General features: G+C 36.7%; 1 protein-coding gene across 2 annotated transcripts in view; it reads right to left on the bottom strand.

Moving 5' to 3' along the window:
- The window catches only part of LOC101970137 (attractin-like), a 99,270-nt gene that overhangs the window by 74,898 nt on the left and 5,965 nt on the right, over positions 1-18,407 (bottom strand). For both annotated transcript variants that reach the window (XM_078051494.1, XM_021723262.3), the window contains exons 2-6: positions 16,812-16,895; positions 14,952-15,065; positions 8,870-8,998; positions 7,613-7,818; positions 6,380-6,548 (exon numbers count right to left, since the gene is read on the bottom strand). In XM_078051494.1, coding sequence (XP_077907620.1) covers positions 6,380-6,548; positions 7,613-7,818; positions 8,870-8,998; positions 14,952-15,065; positions 16,812-16,895 — 702 coding nt within the window. The remainder of the gene's footprint in view (positions 1-6,379; positions 6,549-7,612; positions 7,819-8,869; positions 8,999-14,951; positions 15,066-16,811; positions 16,896-18,407) is intronic.

Here is an 18,407-nt window from a genome sequence, read left to right as displayed (position 1 = left end):
TAAAACAGTGGATGTGTAACTGATGTGATTCTGCAATCTGTATACGGGGTAAAAATGGGAGTTCATAACCCACTTGAATCAAAGTGTGAAATATGATATGTCAAGAACTATGTAATGTTTTGAACAACCAACACTAAAATTTTTTTAAAAAGAAAAATAAATATTTTTTAAAATAATAATAAATAAATGAATAATTTCATATAAAATAAATAATAATTTTATATTTAAAAAATTTAAAAATACTTTTATTTTGTTTACTTATTTTTTTTAATGTGGTGCTGAGGCTCTAACCCAGTGTCTTACACATGCTAGGCAAGTGCTCTATCACTGAGCCACAACCCCAGCCCCTCAAAAACATTCTTAAAAGAAAATGTTAGAAAAGTTTTATCATAACATCATAGCAAAAACAGCTATCAATTAAAAAAGAATTAATAAATTATATCCATGTAACCAAATAATTTAGAGATAAACTCAAGCAATATATAGCAACATAAATCTCAAAGAATGTTAAGCTAAATAAAGGACAAAAATGCAGAATATTGTTTTTAGTTTTTCCCCCAGTACTAGGAATTGAACTCAGAGGCACTTGATCACTGAGCTAACACTCCTAGGTCTTTTTTTATCCATGTTTTTCAAAATCAGAACGTTATAGTTGTACCTATCAATGGGTATCTTGTTGCATATTCATACATGCACACAATGTAACAATATAATTTGGCCAGTATCACTCCTCAGCACTTCTTTCCTTCCTCCCCATCTCCCACCCACTTGGTTCCTTTCTTCTATTGAACTGATTTTCATGAGATTGCTCCCATCTTTCTTCTCCTTTTCCTCTCTAGCTTCTGCTTAAGAGAGAAAATATACCACCCTTGACCTTCTGAGTTTGACTTATTTCTCTTATCATGATAATGGTATCTAGTTCCATCCATTTCTCTGCAAATGACATAATTTCATTCTTCTCTATGGCTGATTAAAACTCCATTGTGTATATATCCCACATTTTCTTTATCCATTCTTCTGTTGATGGACACCTAGGCTGGTTCCATAGTCTGGCTATCATGAATTGTGCTGCTATAAAAATGGGTATGCACATATCACTGTAGTGTAATTACTGTAATTCTTTAATAAAAATACTGAGGAGTGTATAACTGTGTTATTTGGTGGTTCCACGACTACTCTTTTGAGGAATCTATAGATTTCCATAGTGGTAGTATTAATTTACAATCCCACCAACAGTATAATGTTCCTTCTCTCCCACATCCTTTCCAGCATTTATATTCTTGATGACTGCCATTCTGACTGGTGTAAAATGAAACCTCAGTGTAGTTTTGATTTGCATTCTCTAATTACTAATAATGTTGAACATTTATTTATATAATTGTTGGCCATTTGTATTTCTTCTTTTGAGCAATGTCTTTTTAATTCATTTTCCCATTTATTAATTATATTATTTTTGGTATAAAGTTTTTAAAGTTTTTTTATATACTTTAGAGATACTTATCCAGCAAAAATTTTCCCTATTCTGTAGGTTTCCATTACACTCCTAGTTGTTTCCTTTGCTGTGCAGCTTTTTAATTTGATGCCATCCCATTATTAACTCCTGGCATTATTTCCTGAGCTTTATGGGTATTGAGAAGTCATTGCCTATGCCTATGTGTTGGAGTGTTGACCCTATGTTTTCTTGTAGAAGTTATATAGTTTCTGGTCTAACTCCCAGGTCTTTGATTCATTGTGAGCTGATTTTTATGCAAGGTGAAAGATAAGGTCTAGTTTCATTCTTCTATGTATGGATAACCAGCTTACCCAACACCATTGGTTAAAAAGGCTGTCTTTTCTCCAATGTATCTTTTTGGCACTTTTGTCAAGAAATAACCGCAGATGTGTGGGTTTGTCTCTGTGTCTGTTTGTATGCCAGCACCATGCAGTTTTTGTTACTATAGCTCTGTAGTATAATTTGAAGACAGGTACTCTGATGACTCCAGCATTGCTTTTTTGCCTTAAAATTGTTTTGGCTATTCTGGGTCTTTTTTTTCTTCAAAATGAATTTTAGGACTGTTTTTTCTATCTCTGTGAAGAATGCCATTGGTATTTTCATGAGGATTGCACTGAATCAGTATACTGCTTTTGGTAGTATGGTCCCAGGCCTTTTTATTATTTCAAAACAGGGTCTCACAAAAGTTGCTGAGACTGGCCTCAAACTTACAAGTCTTCTGCTTCAGCCTCCTGAGTAGCTGGGATTACACCTTTGCACCATCATACCCAGCCAAAATGTTGTTTTTTATGAAGACTACAACCAGAAAATATAGTAATACAACTTTTTTATTGGGGGGTGGGTACCAGGGATTAAACTCAGGGGCACCTGACCACTGAGCTACATCTCCAGCCCTATTTTGTATTTTATTTAGAGACAGGGTCTCACTTAGTTACTTAGAGCCTCACTAAGTTGCTGAGGATGGGTGTGAACTTAAATCCTCCTGCCTCAGTCTCCCAAGCTGCTGAGATTATAGACATATGCCACCGTGCCTGGCTTCCAACATATTTTTAAGAAATGCAGGTGAACAACCAAAATCAGAACACTACCTCTGGTACTTGAAAAGAACATACCAGATTCCTCAATTGCATTCACAATGTTTTATTTCCCAGTATAAGTGCTAAATGCATTAGTATTCATTATATTTTACCTAAACTTTTCCTTTTCTCTAAAATATTTTATACAAGATCTGAAGCAAATATAACAACATGGTGACATCTATTAAATGCAAATAACACATCAATTAGTATTAGCTATTTACTTTATATATTTTTGGAATAGCCCATTTTTAAAAAATACATGAAAAATTATTTAAGCTTTAGTGTTATTTAATCATTATCCATTAAGTAGCTAATTATTTAGTTTTATTAATTAATTATTTTATTAACTAATGTTGTTTGCTCAAGTTTTAAATGTATACACAATTTACTTTTGGGCACTCTACTAACTTCCTGCTTTGAAAGTTGAAAATCTTAGCATTAACATTTCTAATCCCATTTCTTCTCCCTATTTTTGCTACATTGACACTACCTGTTCATAACATTCACATTCCATTCTATAATCCCATAGATATTTACTACAGAATCTGTGTCTGAGCTCAGGAAATCTTCTCGAAGTCATTCTACCATGACTTCTCCTTGAGCTCTTTAATAGTTAATTGGCTGATTTCACAACCAAGTAGTGTTTTGTAAAAGCAGCACTCATCAGGGCTGGAACTATAGTTCAGCGGTAGAGTGCTTGTCTAGCATGTGTGGAGTACTGGGTTCCATCCTCAGCACTACATAAAAAATAAATAAAGGTTTTTTTTAAAAGAAAGAAAGAAAGAGCTTGTTTTCTATAAAAATGTATGCATTTTTTAAAACCAAGAAAAACATTTAAAGGAAACAGGAAATATGCTTTCAAATAGTGTTAAGGGGAGAATATTAAATAAGTGTGATGCAAGTTCCATCTAATTTTCAGATTTGGAGGTAAGGAGATCATCTTTTTGGTATAAGATGCTAAAAGTAACTCAGAAAAGAATCCCATTCCTGCTGGGGTTGTGGCTCAGTGGTAGAGAACTTGCCTTGCATGCATGAGGCCCTGGGTTCAGTCCCCAGCACCACATAAAAACAAACAAAATAAAAATAAAGATATTGTGATCATCTACAACTAAAAAAATATATTTAAAAAAAAAAAAAAGACCTCTACTCCTCATTCTATCATTCCTCGTTTTACAGAGAGGAAACAATCTCAGAGACTGACAGTTGCTCAACTAGGTGGAATAAATTTCCTGTTAACAACAAGAGAAAAAATAGCAGCGATAGTTCAGTGTATTTTCCACATATCCTTTCACAAATTTTTGATGAGTTATTCTTCTAAGTTGCAAAAGGTTATTTCACTATAATACTTTTATTAGTAATTAAATTTAATTAAAAAGACTCAAGAGAAGGAAAAAATTGATTACATTTTCCAGCATATTTTCTGTTCCTGAGGTTCTGAGACGCCTTCTTTTTTCATTGATTTCTGTTTAGAGACCTTCCTTTATCACTGTTATAGGAAAAGTCTACTGGAAACAAATTAAGTATCCCTTCATTTTAGCGTGTCTTTTGATTTCCTCTTATTTCTTCTGCCCCATGTTTGTCTTAGTGTCCAGGATTTTTTACTGTGAAAACGGGAAAATAACCTTCATTTCTTTATGATTAAAAACAAAAATCCCTCTTTTCACATTCTATTTCTAAAGCATTTATAAATCCTGTGTCCTTCAGGTTTGTCTTCAATTCTGAAATTATTTTTGAATATCTAAAATTCTTAACTTCTAAAAAATATTTTTTTAATTTAAAAAATAAAATTTTTAACTTCCAGCCAGGCATGACAGTGACTGCCTATAATCCTCCCAGCAATTTCTGGGGCTGAAGGAGAAGGACTGCAAGTTAGAAACCCATCTCACCAACTTAGTGAGACCTTGTGTCAAATTTTTAAAAATAAATAAATAAAATTTTTAAAAAAGATCTCAGAATGTGCTCAGTGGTAAAGTACCCCTGGGTTCAATCCCCAGTACAAAGAAAGAAAAAAAAGCAAACAAACAATCAAATTTCTGAATTTTTCTAGTTCTGATTAGATTGTTCTTGCATACTATATATTTAGGTTGTTTTGGATACTGTATTGTAATTTTCATCAGTTTTATATTTTTCTATATTTAATGCTTTCTGTATGAAGGGGCTTATTTTATTCCATACTCTCTTTTTTCTGATAAGAATTTTCCATGATATTTAACCTTGATATTTTTAAGTAAAATTGCTTCTCCCTGGAGCTGGGGTTGTAGCTCAGTGGTAGAGAGCTTACCTCGCATAGGTGAGGCACTGGGTTCTATCCTCAGCATTACATAAAGCAAATAAACAAAACAAAGATATTGTGTGCACATAGAACTAAAAAATTTTTTTAAAAAACTGCTTCTCCCTGTGTTTTCACAGGGTAGCTGCAGGATAGTTCTACCTTCTCAGCTCTTGAGCTCACTCTTTGCTGTTGCAATGGAATGTTCACACAGATGGCAGTTCCCATGTTGAGAACACCTCACTCTGTTCCCTTCTCACTGAACCTTCTCTCACTTAGTCTCCACTATCCCTGTCCTGTTCATTATGAATTCTATTCTCAGCATTTCTCCTCAGTGTGGACTTGCTCCTGCAAAGAAATTGTGGCTGGGCAGTTAAAGAAAGAAACTTTGGCTGGTTCACTTTGAGAATAAATACAGCACAAACTGCTCTGGACCCTTCAAATTCTACTATGGATCCCTTGAGCTTACTCAGCTACTAGAATATACAACATCCTCCAGTCCCAGCTGTGGCTCTCAACATGGTTTGCTAAGCCCATGAGTGAGTACCTTACAGCCATTCTGGCTGCTTCGGGCCTCCCACTGCTGCTCTTCTGTGCTACTCACTCCTGCACAGAAGGTGACCCATGCAGGGCTTATAGCCATCAACAGTTCTGCCCCACACAGTTGAGAGTAAACCTTCAGACAAAATTTTCTTACAGATGTTGCTCATTTGTCTGTTTTTGTTTGTTTATTTGTTTGTTTATTTCACAGTACTAGGCACCCTACCACTGAGGTACATCCCCAGATTCTTGTTCTTTCATTTTGAATCAGGGTCTCACAAAGCTGGCCATGCTGGCCTTAAACTTTAAAACCTCCTTCCAGGCACTCAGGTGTTTATTTTGCTATCCTATTTGTTCTGGACTAGTGACTGTATTTCATAGGATTCAGAAACTATACCACCAGTGCCATATTTCTATCTTGAAAAATAGATGCTGGTGTTTTATAATCTTCATTAACACAAAAGGCCTAAAATAAACTTTCACATCACAAAATCACAATGAGTAAGTATTTACAAATTTCTTCTAAAAGTAAGTCTCCCTACAACTATTAATTCAATTATAACATAAAATACTCCCCTGTTTATATAGCCTACCATAAACAAATAAAGTAAAATACCAGAAAAAGTATCTCAAAATGATAAATTAGCACATGGCTTAAAAATGAATTCTTTGGGGCTGGGGCTGGGGCTATAGCTCAGTGGCATAGTCCTTGCCTAGCATGTGTGATGAACTGGGTTTGATCCTTAGCACCACATAAAAATAAACAAATAAAATGAAGGCATTCTGTCCATCTACAACTACTAAAAAAGTTTTTTTGTTAAGAATAAGGTTAACGAACAATGTATTGTGGTGCTCAATTTCAAAGATTCAGTATTTCTGAAAAGGCTTAGAAGATTTTTTTAGTAACAGGACTAATGATTTCTTTTCCTTTTGCTTATTTATGCTTAATTGGAAAAATGAAAAACTAAACTTCTTACAAAAAATTTTAAAATAACTTACGCTAGAACCATGCTGTAATCTGAGTGGTTGAACATATATCCTCCAACAATCCACATTATGTTTCCATTGACCACAGCTTTATGAGATGCTCTGGGCAGCTTTAAGTTTGAATATTCTTCTCGAGTCCAAAATGACTGGTTAGCTGGCACAGGAACTGAACATCCAGGGCCTAATAAAACATAATAAATTAGCTTCACTAAATGCACCTGGAAAGTTTACTGCACTTCATTTTAAACATATAAATGCGAAATTTTTCTAAAGAATATTTAGTCTCTAATTTAGCATCTGTATTTCAAACAAATTTCTTTGTTGTTTTAATTCATTCACAGTATTGATCCCAAGAATCCCTAATAAAATTCAAAATCATATACTTTCTAACAATGACTTGACCATATTTCAGTATCAAAAGTCCTACTTTATCAGCTTCTGGTGGGAAGACTACACAAAGAAATTATTAATTCAAATTGAAAAACCTAAAATGTAACAATTAGACCTAGGAGTGATAATAAAACAAACAAACAATAACAAGAAAAAACTACCCATCTTATAGTAAAGCAAAGAACTCAACAGAGGTAAGATATAACAACAGATGTAAGGTCTGGCTTCTGCTGCACTCTTTGCAAGTAGTTAAAAATTGGTACTCAAACATGCCAATTGTTAACTACTTACTATCACCAAACCCAACAGATGAAAGCATGTAAACACACACATTTCCTTTTAAAATGAAAAGGTTCTGAGGAAGGAATAAGTATATAAACAAAGTCATCAAATCAACAACTGCCCTTAGTCCTTATGGAGTCCCCTAAAGCACCTTTAATAAGCTATTTCTCTAGATAATAACTTTAGGTGACTGCTTTAAGATTCTAATGCATAATCAATTTTCTCAGAACATGGAGAAAGTTTTAGGGGAAATAGCATTATTGTCAGCTCTTGTCCCATCTCCCAACTTGGTTCTATGCTATGTCCTCTTATGGCTGAGACCAGGTTCTTAAAACTTTCATAAATGAACTGCAAAATGGAAAACCTCTCCACAATTCTAAGGAGACCACAACCACATAGATGAGACATTAAAAGATTTGTAGGAAACCGCATAAAGGGAGGAGAAAGCTTACATGACCCCTGATATATGATGAACGTAAGTTGTACAGATGCTAAGAATAAGGTTAACAAACAATGTATGAAACTAGAAACAATTTGTGAACTTAAAGAAAAACAAGAGAAAGAAGCTCCTACCCTGCCATTCAGAGAAGCAGGAGCATCCTCTGACATCACTTGAATTGCAGATGCCTTGATGAGGAAAACCACAGTTGTTTGTACAGTAAGGAATGTCACACGAGTCACCTTTCCAGTTTTCAGAACATTCACACTCCACACTGCCACTGCTGTTGCTGGTCTTACATTCTCCTCGGCCTGAGCAATTATTCGGACACATGTCAAAACTATAAAGACAGTGAAAAAACTAAGTCAACACAAACCAACACACCAATAAACTTGGCAGAACTTCCTCCTACACAAGGCTTAAGGATCTCCCTGTCTCTTCAGTTCATTCACAAGCATAAATGCAGTGTTTACCACTCAACCCAAAAGGGTCCCTCCACACTGCACAGCTTGGGCATGTGAGCTCAAACCCACTCTGGTGGAGGCTCATGAGAATAGGGCAAAAAAACAAGTAACTCATAAAGTTAAAGAAATCACAAGGAGAGATTTGATCACATTGGTTCAGATTTAGCTCCTCAAGTCTGGGACAACTATCCTATTCTTCTCGGTAGCCCACTAGTGACAAGCACTACACAACTGCCAAATTCATGTTTGCAAGTGTGGGAAGGAAGAGGACAAACTTCCAACTACACTCATAGTACCAGTAGCCCTCCAAACATCTCTGAAAATTTGTAAAACTTAAGATTATTGCCCAAAATCTTATATTTTAAATTATTTAGTAAGCTGACCCATTTCATATGGAACGGAAGCAGGGTTATTTTAACATTGTATGAGTTTAACCATAATATATCTCTTATTAACATGGCTTAAGATAACTATATAGATAGTGCTTAGAAATAACATAAAGAGGGCAGATAAATGAATTATCATGAAACTTCAAAAACATATACATGTTCTACTACTGAGTACATGGCAACTGTTAATATTTATTAAATTGTACTTACCAAAAAAATCCCAATGTTTTCATCCATTAGCAAGAAATGCCCCTCTCTTCCAGGAGAAGCTCAACAGCAGCAATACCTGGGTTTAAACTATGGCCCCACCACCAACAACAACAACACTTATATTAACAACTTATTTAAGCTTTTCACCCATTTCCTTAATTGTAAAATATATTTAAAAACTTTAAATGAGAAACCCATGTAACCTGCTTACTGAAATTCCTGGCACAGTGTAAGTCCTCAATATTTTAATATTATTATACTATTATATCATTATTATTAAAACATTTCATTTAAATAAAATCACAAATATTAGATTTAAATATCTTACTTGTAAGTGATATTAAATCCAGTCAAATTATAAGCGGCATCGCTAAAAAAATGCAGAAGGGCATAACCTGATGTGACAACCACCTCGGGAACCGTCTCATTGCCATCTCTTTCAGGAACAATGAGGCCACTGAAATGGAAGCACATTTCTTATAGCACAATGTCAGCTGTGTTAAACTGTAGCAGAGACAATTCAAAAGTTCATCTTTACATCTTTACAATTGCAGGCAGAGGGGTGAATTCCTGTGATGGAAGCACACAGCTACCCTATTAGTTGTCCTTCTTTTGCTAGGTTTCCTTTATTCTGGGTTCCATTTCTAATAAAATTTGAAATCAATGGTTCTATTTTTATACACCGTTTAATAATTCTCTAAATCTCATAAAGTAGTAAACTTTATGAGTTGACAAATGGTAAATATGTAATACTAAAAGACATAAAATATTGTGAAATAAAATATTTATTTACAAAACAACATAAAGAAGCTAGATAAACCCACAACTCTGACACTATTGGCATTCTGATGCATTTTCTTTCCCTAATTGATACCACTGGCATTTTATGTTCGATTTTACACATAGCATACCTCAGGGCTTCCCTGTCACTAAAAGCTCCCTAGGCTCTCCCAAGGACCTCACTCAGAGGCCAGGACATAATATTCTAACTAAGTACTGCTTTGGGCCAATAAATCCAGGTGAGGAAAAAACTGACTGAATCGAAGGGTCTTATTTTCCAGAAGTGAGATGCTCAATTGAAATCCTGTCTGATCAATCCAGATTGTCTGAACACACCACCTCACACCACCAACAAGAAGGATTACCAGTTCTAAGTTAGCTTTGCTAATTTAATACATGACTTATTGTGGTTTTGCATTCTTTTCTACTCCTGAGGTTAACAACTTTCCTATGTCTACCTGCCATTTGCATTTCTTCACATGCTCTGACTTTCCCACTATCAATTCACCTCCCCCACCATCACATTCAGCCAGTGCCTAGGTCCTTACCAACTCCCATGGAATCTGCTGCACACGCTCCCACTGAGGAATGAACATCAACTAGTACTCTCCCCTTCACTTACTCACCCTAACCCCATTCCCTTCCTAGAGCACACACCAGGTAAACTCCCACCTCAGGGCCATAATCATCTTAAATGCCCATTCACCCTGACCTAGTGATTCTCTTTCTTTGTAGAGGAAATACTTGCTCTCGTTCACAAAAGAAAATATACAAGAATCCTAACTGCAGCATCACTCAGATGGTAACACGTTGAAAGCATCAAAGTGCTCTCCACAGGGAGCTGCTGAATGAGGCCTTGGGTATCAGGAGCTCACCCTGGCATTCTGATGGGGCAGGAAGGTGCAAAACAACAGGCTTAGAATCTGGGTACCATTTACCTGAACATATATAAGTGCAGGAAGACTACAAGAGGGCATGGGATTTCCATTTAATTTTTAATATGGAAAGAGAACTCTAGGAAACCTAACACTCAGAAGGCACCCCAGGGGTGTCCAGAAAACACTGACATATTTTCTACCAGGTATTCAACCAACAAATATTTACTAAGTGCTTACTACACGGGAGGCTCTGTTCTAGGTATAAGGATAACGACAGTGAAATAGACAATGTCCCTACCCTCAAGGAGTTCAGTTAGAGAAACAAATAAGCCCTGACACATCCTCACATGCAAGTGAGTATTCACACAGGCCAGGCAGAGATCATACCATGAAGGGAAACAGGGCAGAGAAGAGAACAGGAGGTACTGGGTTAGAAAGGCAGTTGGGAGGGCTTTCAGAAGACGTGACATTTGGTCAGAATCTTAAGTGAAAGTTTTGCCATCACCACGTTTTCATTCACTTTACACAGAGGTCGAGCAGCCTTTATCCGAAAGCTTGGGACCCATGTGTTTCAAATCTCAGATTTTGTCAGATTTGGCAATATTTGCATATACATAATGAGATATCTTGGAGAAATGCCCTGCCCTCAGGTTGCTTATGATTTTATATTTTAAACACAGACCATCAAACAGAAAATTGATTTACATTGCATGTACACCCCCAGACACATAATCTGAAGGTAATTATTTACATAATATCTTTAATAATTTTGTGCATAAAACAAAGTTCCATGGTTTGGAGCTTCCCACTCGTGGCATCATGTCAGCATTCAAAAACTTCTGTGTTTTGGAGCATTTCAGATTTGTGGATTAGGGATGCTCCATCTGTACCAGAATGTTGAAGGGATAAGTACGTGCCTTGCAAGTGCAGAGCCTCTTACAAACAGATATGTCAAAAGCAATCTTCCCAGGGCTGGGGTTGTGGCTCAGTGGTAGAACACCACCTAGCATGTATGAGGCACTGGGTTCGAGGCTCAGCACCACATAAAGATAAATAAATAAAGGCATTATCCATTCAGAACTAAAAAATGAAAAAAATCAAAGATTTTTTTTTTTTTAAGAAAAGCAATCTTCCCATAAGAAATATAGGCCTATTCCAGAAAGAATCTGGGACTACAGTCACAAGGGGAAGGTCCTGTATTCTCTGTTAGTCCAGCACAAATTTCAGGATCAAAGAGACTTGACTTCAATCCTTGCTGCATGTTACTGACATCTCTGAGCCCCAATTTCCTCAAATGCACATAGGAGGAATCCTGTCCAGCTCACAGTGACATCATGAGGATCAAATTGGTGGAGCATATGCAGGGCTTAAGCCTCCCACTAGGAGGTGCTCAGTAAGTGATATCTGGTGGCCTTCTTCATTTGGTGGGGACATTTAAATATGCAGGATGCATGACTTTACCAACTGGAGAAAGTGGATCAGCTTTCCCACTGTCAGGGAGACTTAAGTATTTGCTACTATTTGCTTTATAAACTTGAAACTGTGACAGCTTCTCAGTGTGTGAATTTCTCCTAGTGTGAAAGCAAAACAACTGGTTTAAGACAAAAATAAACTTTTAAAGAGTAAATGAATACATCAGACACTAGAAAGGCAATATGTCAATCAATGGAAGGGTAACTGATGTGAAACAGCAATCTGTATACGGGGTAAAGTTGGGAGTTCATAACCCACTTGAATCAAACTGTGAAAGATGATGTATTAAGAACTGTGTAATGTTTTGAACGACCAACAATAAAAAAAAAGCCACTATGTAAATGGCATATTGAGAGAAATTGTTTAGAAAAAAATGAAGATAATAATTGGGGAAGATGGGTAAACAAATAAATATATGCCAAGTAAAAAAAAAATAAAAATCTTTGTTACATAATTGTAAAAAAAAAAAAAAAAAGAGTAAATGAACAAACACAGCCTCCTTCAGCACATGAGACAAAGGAAGGCCTGTGGGTGAGGAAGGGATGCTACAGGCTTGCCCCAGCTGTCACCCTGAGCAGCCTCCAATGGGAAGTCGGTGAGTGCAGGTGCAGCCTGGGCTGTAGCTACTTGTTAAACTGGAGCAAATCAAAAATGGCCTGCCCTCAGGTTGCTCATGATTTTATATTTTAAACACAGACCATCATTGTTTAGAACCAATCATGAAAATCACAGAAGTAGACAAACTGAGCCCTGCTTTCATAAGGCATCCTTTGTTCACAGTCGAACAACTGCCTCATCACTATTTCACTTGATTTTAAAAAATAATAACTCTAGCTATGGCTTGATGGTGCAGGCCTGTAATCCCAGCAGCTTGGAAGGCTAAGTGCTGGGAGCCATCTGTGAGGGGTAGGTAAACTGGGCGATGTTGTAGCCATTAGGCAGGAAAGCCTGGCATGAGGAACTCCCAGCAGGAATCCACTGGTTGGAGAAAGCCTGATAGACGTGGTGCCCTGCCTAGCTCACGGCTCAAGTTTCAGCTGAAATCCTGAGATGGGGGTGACCCTCTGGAGCCAACAGCCTCTTGGTGTATCTTGTCATTTGCCAATCAACCTGTTTACTGCAAGACCGCTGCCACCTAAACAAGACTCTTCCCATTGAAACCTTATCCCTGCCTTTGATGTATTCTGCCTTAAAATAAAGAATGGGGCCTCTTTTCAGTTGTTCAGTTTCCAGCTCCTATCAGGACTCAAAGGCCCATCAGGCACTTCGCTAATCTTTGGCTCTGTCTTTATTTCTTACTGATTATTTCAGACTTTTAATTTTCCCAGGCAGTTCACACCTCTTTGGCAGGAACCTGCTCTGTTAGGGTGCCAGTCATCTTGATAGCTGGGGCAGGAGGATCATAAGTTCAAAGCCAGCCTCAGCAACAGTGAGGTGCTAAGCAACACAGTGAGACCCTGTCTCTAAATAAAATACTAAATAGGGCTGGGGATGTGCTCAGTGGTTGAAAGCCCCTGAGTTCAATCCTCGTTTCCAAAAATAAATAACAGACACTTCTCAGAAGATGATGTACAATCAATCAACAAATGCATGAAAAAATGTTCATCATCACTAGCACTTAGAGAAATGCAAATTAAAACCACTCTAAGATTTCATCTCACTCCAGTCATAATGGCAGCTATTACGAAGACAAACAACAATAAGTGTTGGTGAAGATGTGGGAAAAAGGTACACTCATACACCGCTGGTGGGACTGCAAATTGGTGCAGCCAATATGGAAAGCCATATGGAGATTTCTTGGAAAATTGGGAATGGAACCACCATTTGACCCAGCTGTCCCTCTCCTCGGTCTATACCCAAAGGACTCAAAAATAGTATACTACAGGGACACAGCCACATCAATGTTTATAGCAGCACAATTCACAATAGCTAAACTGTAGAACCAACCCAGATGCTCTTCAATAGATGAATGGATAAAAAAAGTGGCATATATACACAATAAATATTACTCAGCAATAAAAGAGAATAAAATCTTGGCATTTGCAGGTAAATGGATGGAGTTAGAGAAGATAATGCTAAGTGAAGTTAGCCAATCCCAAAAAACCAAATGCCGAATGTTTTCTTTGATATAAGGAGGCTGATTCACAGGGGGATAGGGAGCAGGACCATGGGGAGAATAGACAAACTCTAGATAGGACAGAGGGGAAGGAAGGTTGGAGGGGAAGGAAGGGGGCATGGGGTAATTAATGATGGTGGAATGTGATGATCATTACTATCCAAATACATGTATGAAGACACAAATTGGTGTGAATATACTATATATACAACCAGATATATGAAAAATTGTGCTCTATATATGTAATAAGAATTGTAATGCATTCTGCTGTCATATATAAATAAAAAATACATAAAAATAAATAAATGAATTAAAAAAAACTCTAAAAGGAACAGTGTTCTTTTGAAGAATGTTCTCAGGGAGGAAAACCACTCTCCAGCTCCATCAACCACAACCACCTCTGCATCTCCTACCCACAGACTCTAGCAGATGCCTGTGTCACAAGGTGCTCCACACATGGACCTGTGGAATACCCAACAAAATCATAGTGCTGCAGAGCAATTCAGAACATTCCATATAGTTGGTGAAATTGTTTCATTTAACTACTAATGTAGAATGTGCTTGTTAGAAAAAGAAAAGCAATAAATAACTGGTCTGTTCCTCATTCTTAGCAGGTAACCACTTTCATTTTATTTATTTCATTCCAAAGTTTCCCTCACCCATTATAACACATACATAAATACATATACATACATATACGTAAATGCAAATGCAGACTGACACACACACCCACCAACCATATGTGAATTCAGCAAGTAATTCCTGAAGTTCTATGTAATAACACAGAAGAACAAGATGGGCATGGTTTCCAATTTAAATTTTCACAAAAATGTCATATTTAACATATTACTCAAACATTTTTTTCTGAAAAGGTAAACTTCACCCCCACCATGAAGAGAAGGTAAACTTGGTAATACTGTCACAAAACTTTACAGATCAGCAAAACGGAAGAGATCAAGCACTACGCCCAGAAACTGACCCAGTAGGCAAAGGAGCCCAGTCAGGACTAGCACACAAGCAAGTGGACTGCAGAACCACTCATTCCATGAAGTGAATGTGTTATGTGATATTAACTGTGAATCCAGTAAGAATGTAATACAGGATATAGGTTTAAATTCAAAAATAAAATAATGATGACCAACTATTTATATGACTGAGCTTACCTAAAGGCAGCAATTAGTGGTGCATAAATTGAGTCCCCATCATAAACATATAAATAGTCCCAACTACACTCTGTAGCAAAATGATTGAAACGAAGTCTCATTTTTCTATTTGGCCTGAAAAGAACAAAAACAGTAATTTACAATAATCATCATTATTGAGCATTGGAGAAAAATAGAAACTTTTAAAGAATTTACAAGGAGAAAAGAAATTAATAGTATATACACAGTATTCCTCCATTTGTCAAAGACTTACTTAGTATTTACTATGTCCAAGAGGGCATTAAACATGCAATGGGAAACAAAACAGATGTGGTCCATGAGGCCTGGGGCTTTGCAGTCCATTTAGCAGTCTAGGACAGCCAGTGTTTAACAGCCTCTGACCAATGCATTAGCCCTTCCACTTCGAACTTCCTTTCTTATTCAACTTCAGATTCCACACTCTTCATTTCACAAACACACCTGTCAGTTCTCTAAACTTGCCTGCCCTCTGCCTATTCTTGGCACTGCCTGGCAAAAGCCCTCGTCTACAGGAAAACATCTATCAGTTTTGACTTAGATTGAATCCAAAGAAAACTGAGCTGTCCTGGAAAATCCTGCCAACAGGCAGACTGCTTCCAGTACCCATCTCTGCTCAGCACTTCACGTGACACTTGGATTCTGCCAGCAGTCCTACCACTATCTCTCTCTCTCTCCACAATCACTAATTTTCAGGTACTATTTCAAACCTTCCAATTTCACCTTCCTGTTTATGTTTTGCACTTAGACAAAAATCCATGAAATTACTATTTCCCCAAACAGATAACTTATTTCTCTTTACATCTCTCAAATATTTAATATTTCCCTTTTATATGGGTCTTTCCCATCCACATTTAAATCTGCTTAGTATCCCATATTTGACAAAGCAAAACATAAAAGTCCTGTTGCACCCATTGAAGATATTTGTAAAATGGGAAACAATGCCACTCTTTTCACAAAATTTCCTTTAAATATAAGGATTTTTTTCCCCATAAAAGTGACATTTATGCTAACATATACTGGGTTTGTACTTGTTACTTTGTTACTTTGAAGTAAATTCTTCAGTAGTATTTCTTGGTTTGAATTTCTAAAATGGTAAGTATAAATAAACAAAAGTTATTTGTAATCCTCAAAATTGAAAAGTGTCAGGAGATCCTGTGACTAAAAGTTTGAGAAATACTGCTTCCCTAGAGAAATACTTCTTCCATGATAAATACTCCTTTGCATGAAGGAAAGGAGAAAAAGGAAGGAAAAGCTGGAGGGACCCAGAGGTCCAGAGAAGGGACAATAAGGCAAGAGTGGTTATTCTGATTTTTCTTCATGATAAAAACATGTATTTAGAAAAATTACAAAATATTATAATTTATAAAGTTTTAAGCAAACTGTTAAAAATACTTTAACAGGTTTTTACCTATTACAGTTGAAAATATACAATTTTCTAGTGTGCATACAATTTATTTGCAGCAACTTAAATCAATCTAAAATTTTAAAAAAAATAATAACAATAAAAATTAAGGTGCTGAGAGATTGCTTGCCTAGCAATACAAAGCCCTGGGTTGAATCCTAGTGCAAGAGGAAGAAAATTTAAAAATCAGAATCAGAATCATTTGCCAAATGAAAATTATTAAACATATTTTAAATATTTATGCTACTGGGTCTGGGGATATAGCTCAGTTGGTAGAGTGCTTGCTTTGCATGCACAAGGCCCTGGGTTCAATCCCCAGAACAATAAAAGAAAAAAAAATAGCAACAATTTGTTAATTTCATTTGTTGGAAAAGTAATGCCACACTAAGCTCTATTCTAAAAAATAAAAATAAAAAATGAAGTCAGCCATTACTACTTACTGTCCTTCAATGAGCCACGTGCACTTCATTTTATATTTATAATAACCAGGTCCATCTGTTATAAACCCAGAAGATCCAGTTAGCCTGTAATTTAAATTTTAAAAAATCAATCTATCAGGAATTCAGACATTAATATCTTTCTTAATTCTCAATACAATGCAAATTGAGCAGATTGGGTACATTAATACATACTATATATGCATTTTAAGCACTGTCTCTTATCTCTCCAGTTCATTTATCTTAGTTCATCAAATGTGTCTTAGTTCCTCTTTCCAATGTGTCTTCAGCTCATAGGAACTGTCAATACATGGAACTACCACTTTTTCGCTGTTAATCATTCACCATGAACACATTTCATTTTCTCACTTACCTTGTTAAGATTCCATGGTCCATCACAAGAATCATATCCTCCAAATCTCTCAACTTCCTTGCCCTTCTCTGCCTCTGCTATGCTTGTCTGTCTGATACAGAGATCTACATGCCTTACTTCCCAAACCTTCTTTATTTTGAGAAAGGGTCTCACTTACTTACGAAGGCTGGTCTCAAACTTGCAATCTTCCTACCTCAGCCATCCAAGTAGCTGGTATTATAGGTGTGTATCATGGGGTCTAGTCAATCTCTTTTGTTTAGTGTATTTTGCTCATTTACATTTAGTTAGTTACTTATAATGTCAAAATTTAAGTTTCTCCTCCTGTTTCTCTTTGCCTTTGTACAGATCATGTGAACATTTTTTTTTTAGGATTCTGTACTGGGGTTCTACAGAGAAATAGAACCAATAGGATATGTGGAGTGAGTCTGTTGCAGGGGACAGACGAGGCAAGACACCAAATAGGAACAGAAAGCAGGTTTATTTAGCTCTAGCCAGGTTCAGTGGGCAAAGCTTTCTCTGTAATCAATCAATCCCCCTGAACCCTGAATTCAAGCAGTTTCAGAACTTTATACCCTTCATATAAGGGAGGGGCTCCGAAGTTCACAGTCTGCAGAAGTTCACACAAAAGCAGCTTTTTCTTTCATTGTTCTGGGCAAGTTAACCCTTCAAGGACAGAGCCTGAGAAGGGGAGAGCTTTTTCTCTCCTTTCTTTCCTCCCCCTGCCAGCTGTTACCATGGAGCCCAATTGGTAACTTCTCTTATATTAGTAATGCAGACATCTCTGTGAAGCCCAGCTCAAGGCCAGAGACCTTGTTAAAGGATCTTTTTTTAAATCCCTCTTTGCATTTGCAAACACACTTCTACATACTACTGTACTGGATAAATATTTGTAGAAAACTAGTAAAGGGGTGTTCAGCACTCCAGGTGCTGAACTCTTCCAGACTGGTGGCCAAGTAAGACAGAGCAACAGGAAATAGGAAATTTAACTACACTGAACTCTTTTGTGGAGACTCTTTTGCTGATAATCCTAAAACCAATTATGGTGAAGATTTCTGGAGAAGCTTAGTTAAGATTTTCTGTGGAGAACGGGGTGCCAATATAAGTTTTCTAGGGAAATTAGCTCTTGCAACTATGGAAACTGCGAAGTGCCATGATAAGCTATCTGCAAGCTAGATAATCAGGGAAGCAGTGGCATAGCTCAGTTCAACTCCAAAGAACTGAAAAGC

The sequence above is a fragment of the Ictidomys tridecemlineatus genome, chromosome 5 (assembly GCF_052094955.1).
Source record: "Ictidomys tridecemlineatus isolate mIctTri1 chromosome 5, mIctTri1.hap1, whole genome shotgun sequence".
Taxonomy (NCBI): domain Eukaryota; kingdom Metazoa; phylum Chordata; class Mammalia; order Rodentia; family Sciuridae; genus Ictidomys; species Ictidomys tridecemlineatus.
The sequence above is the reverse complement of the archived record's forward strand: the minus strand, read 5'-3'. Positions and strand labels throughout refer to the sequence as shown.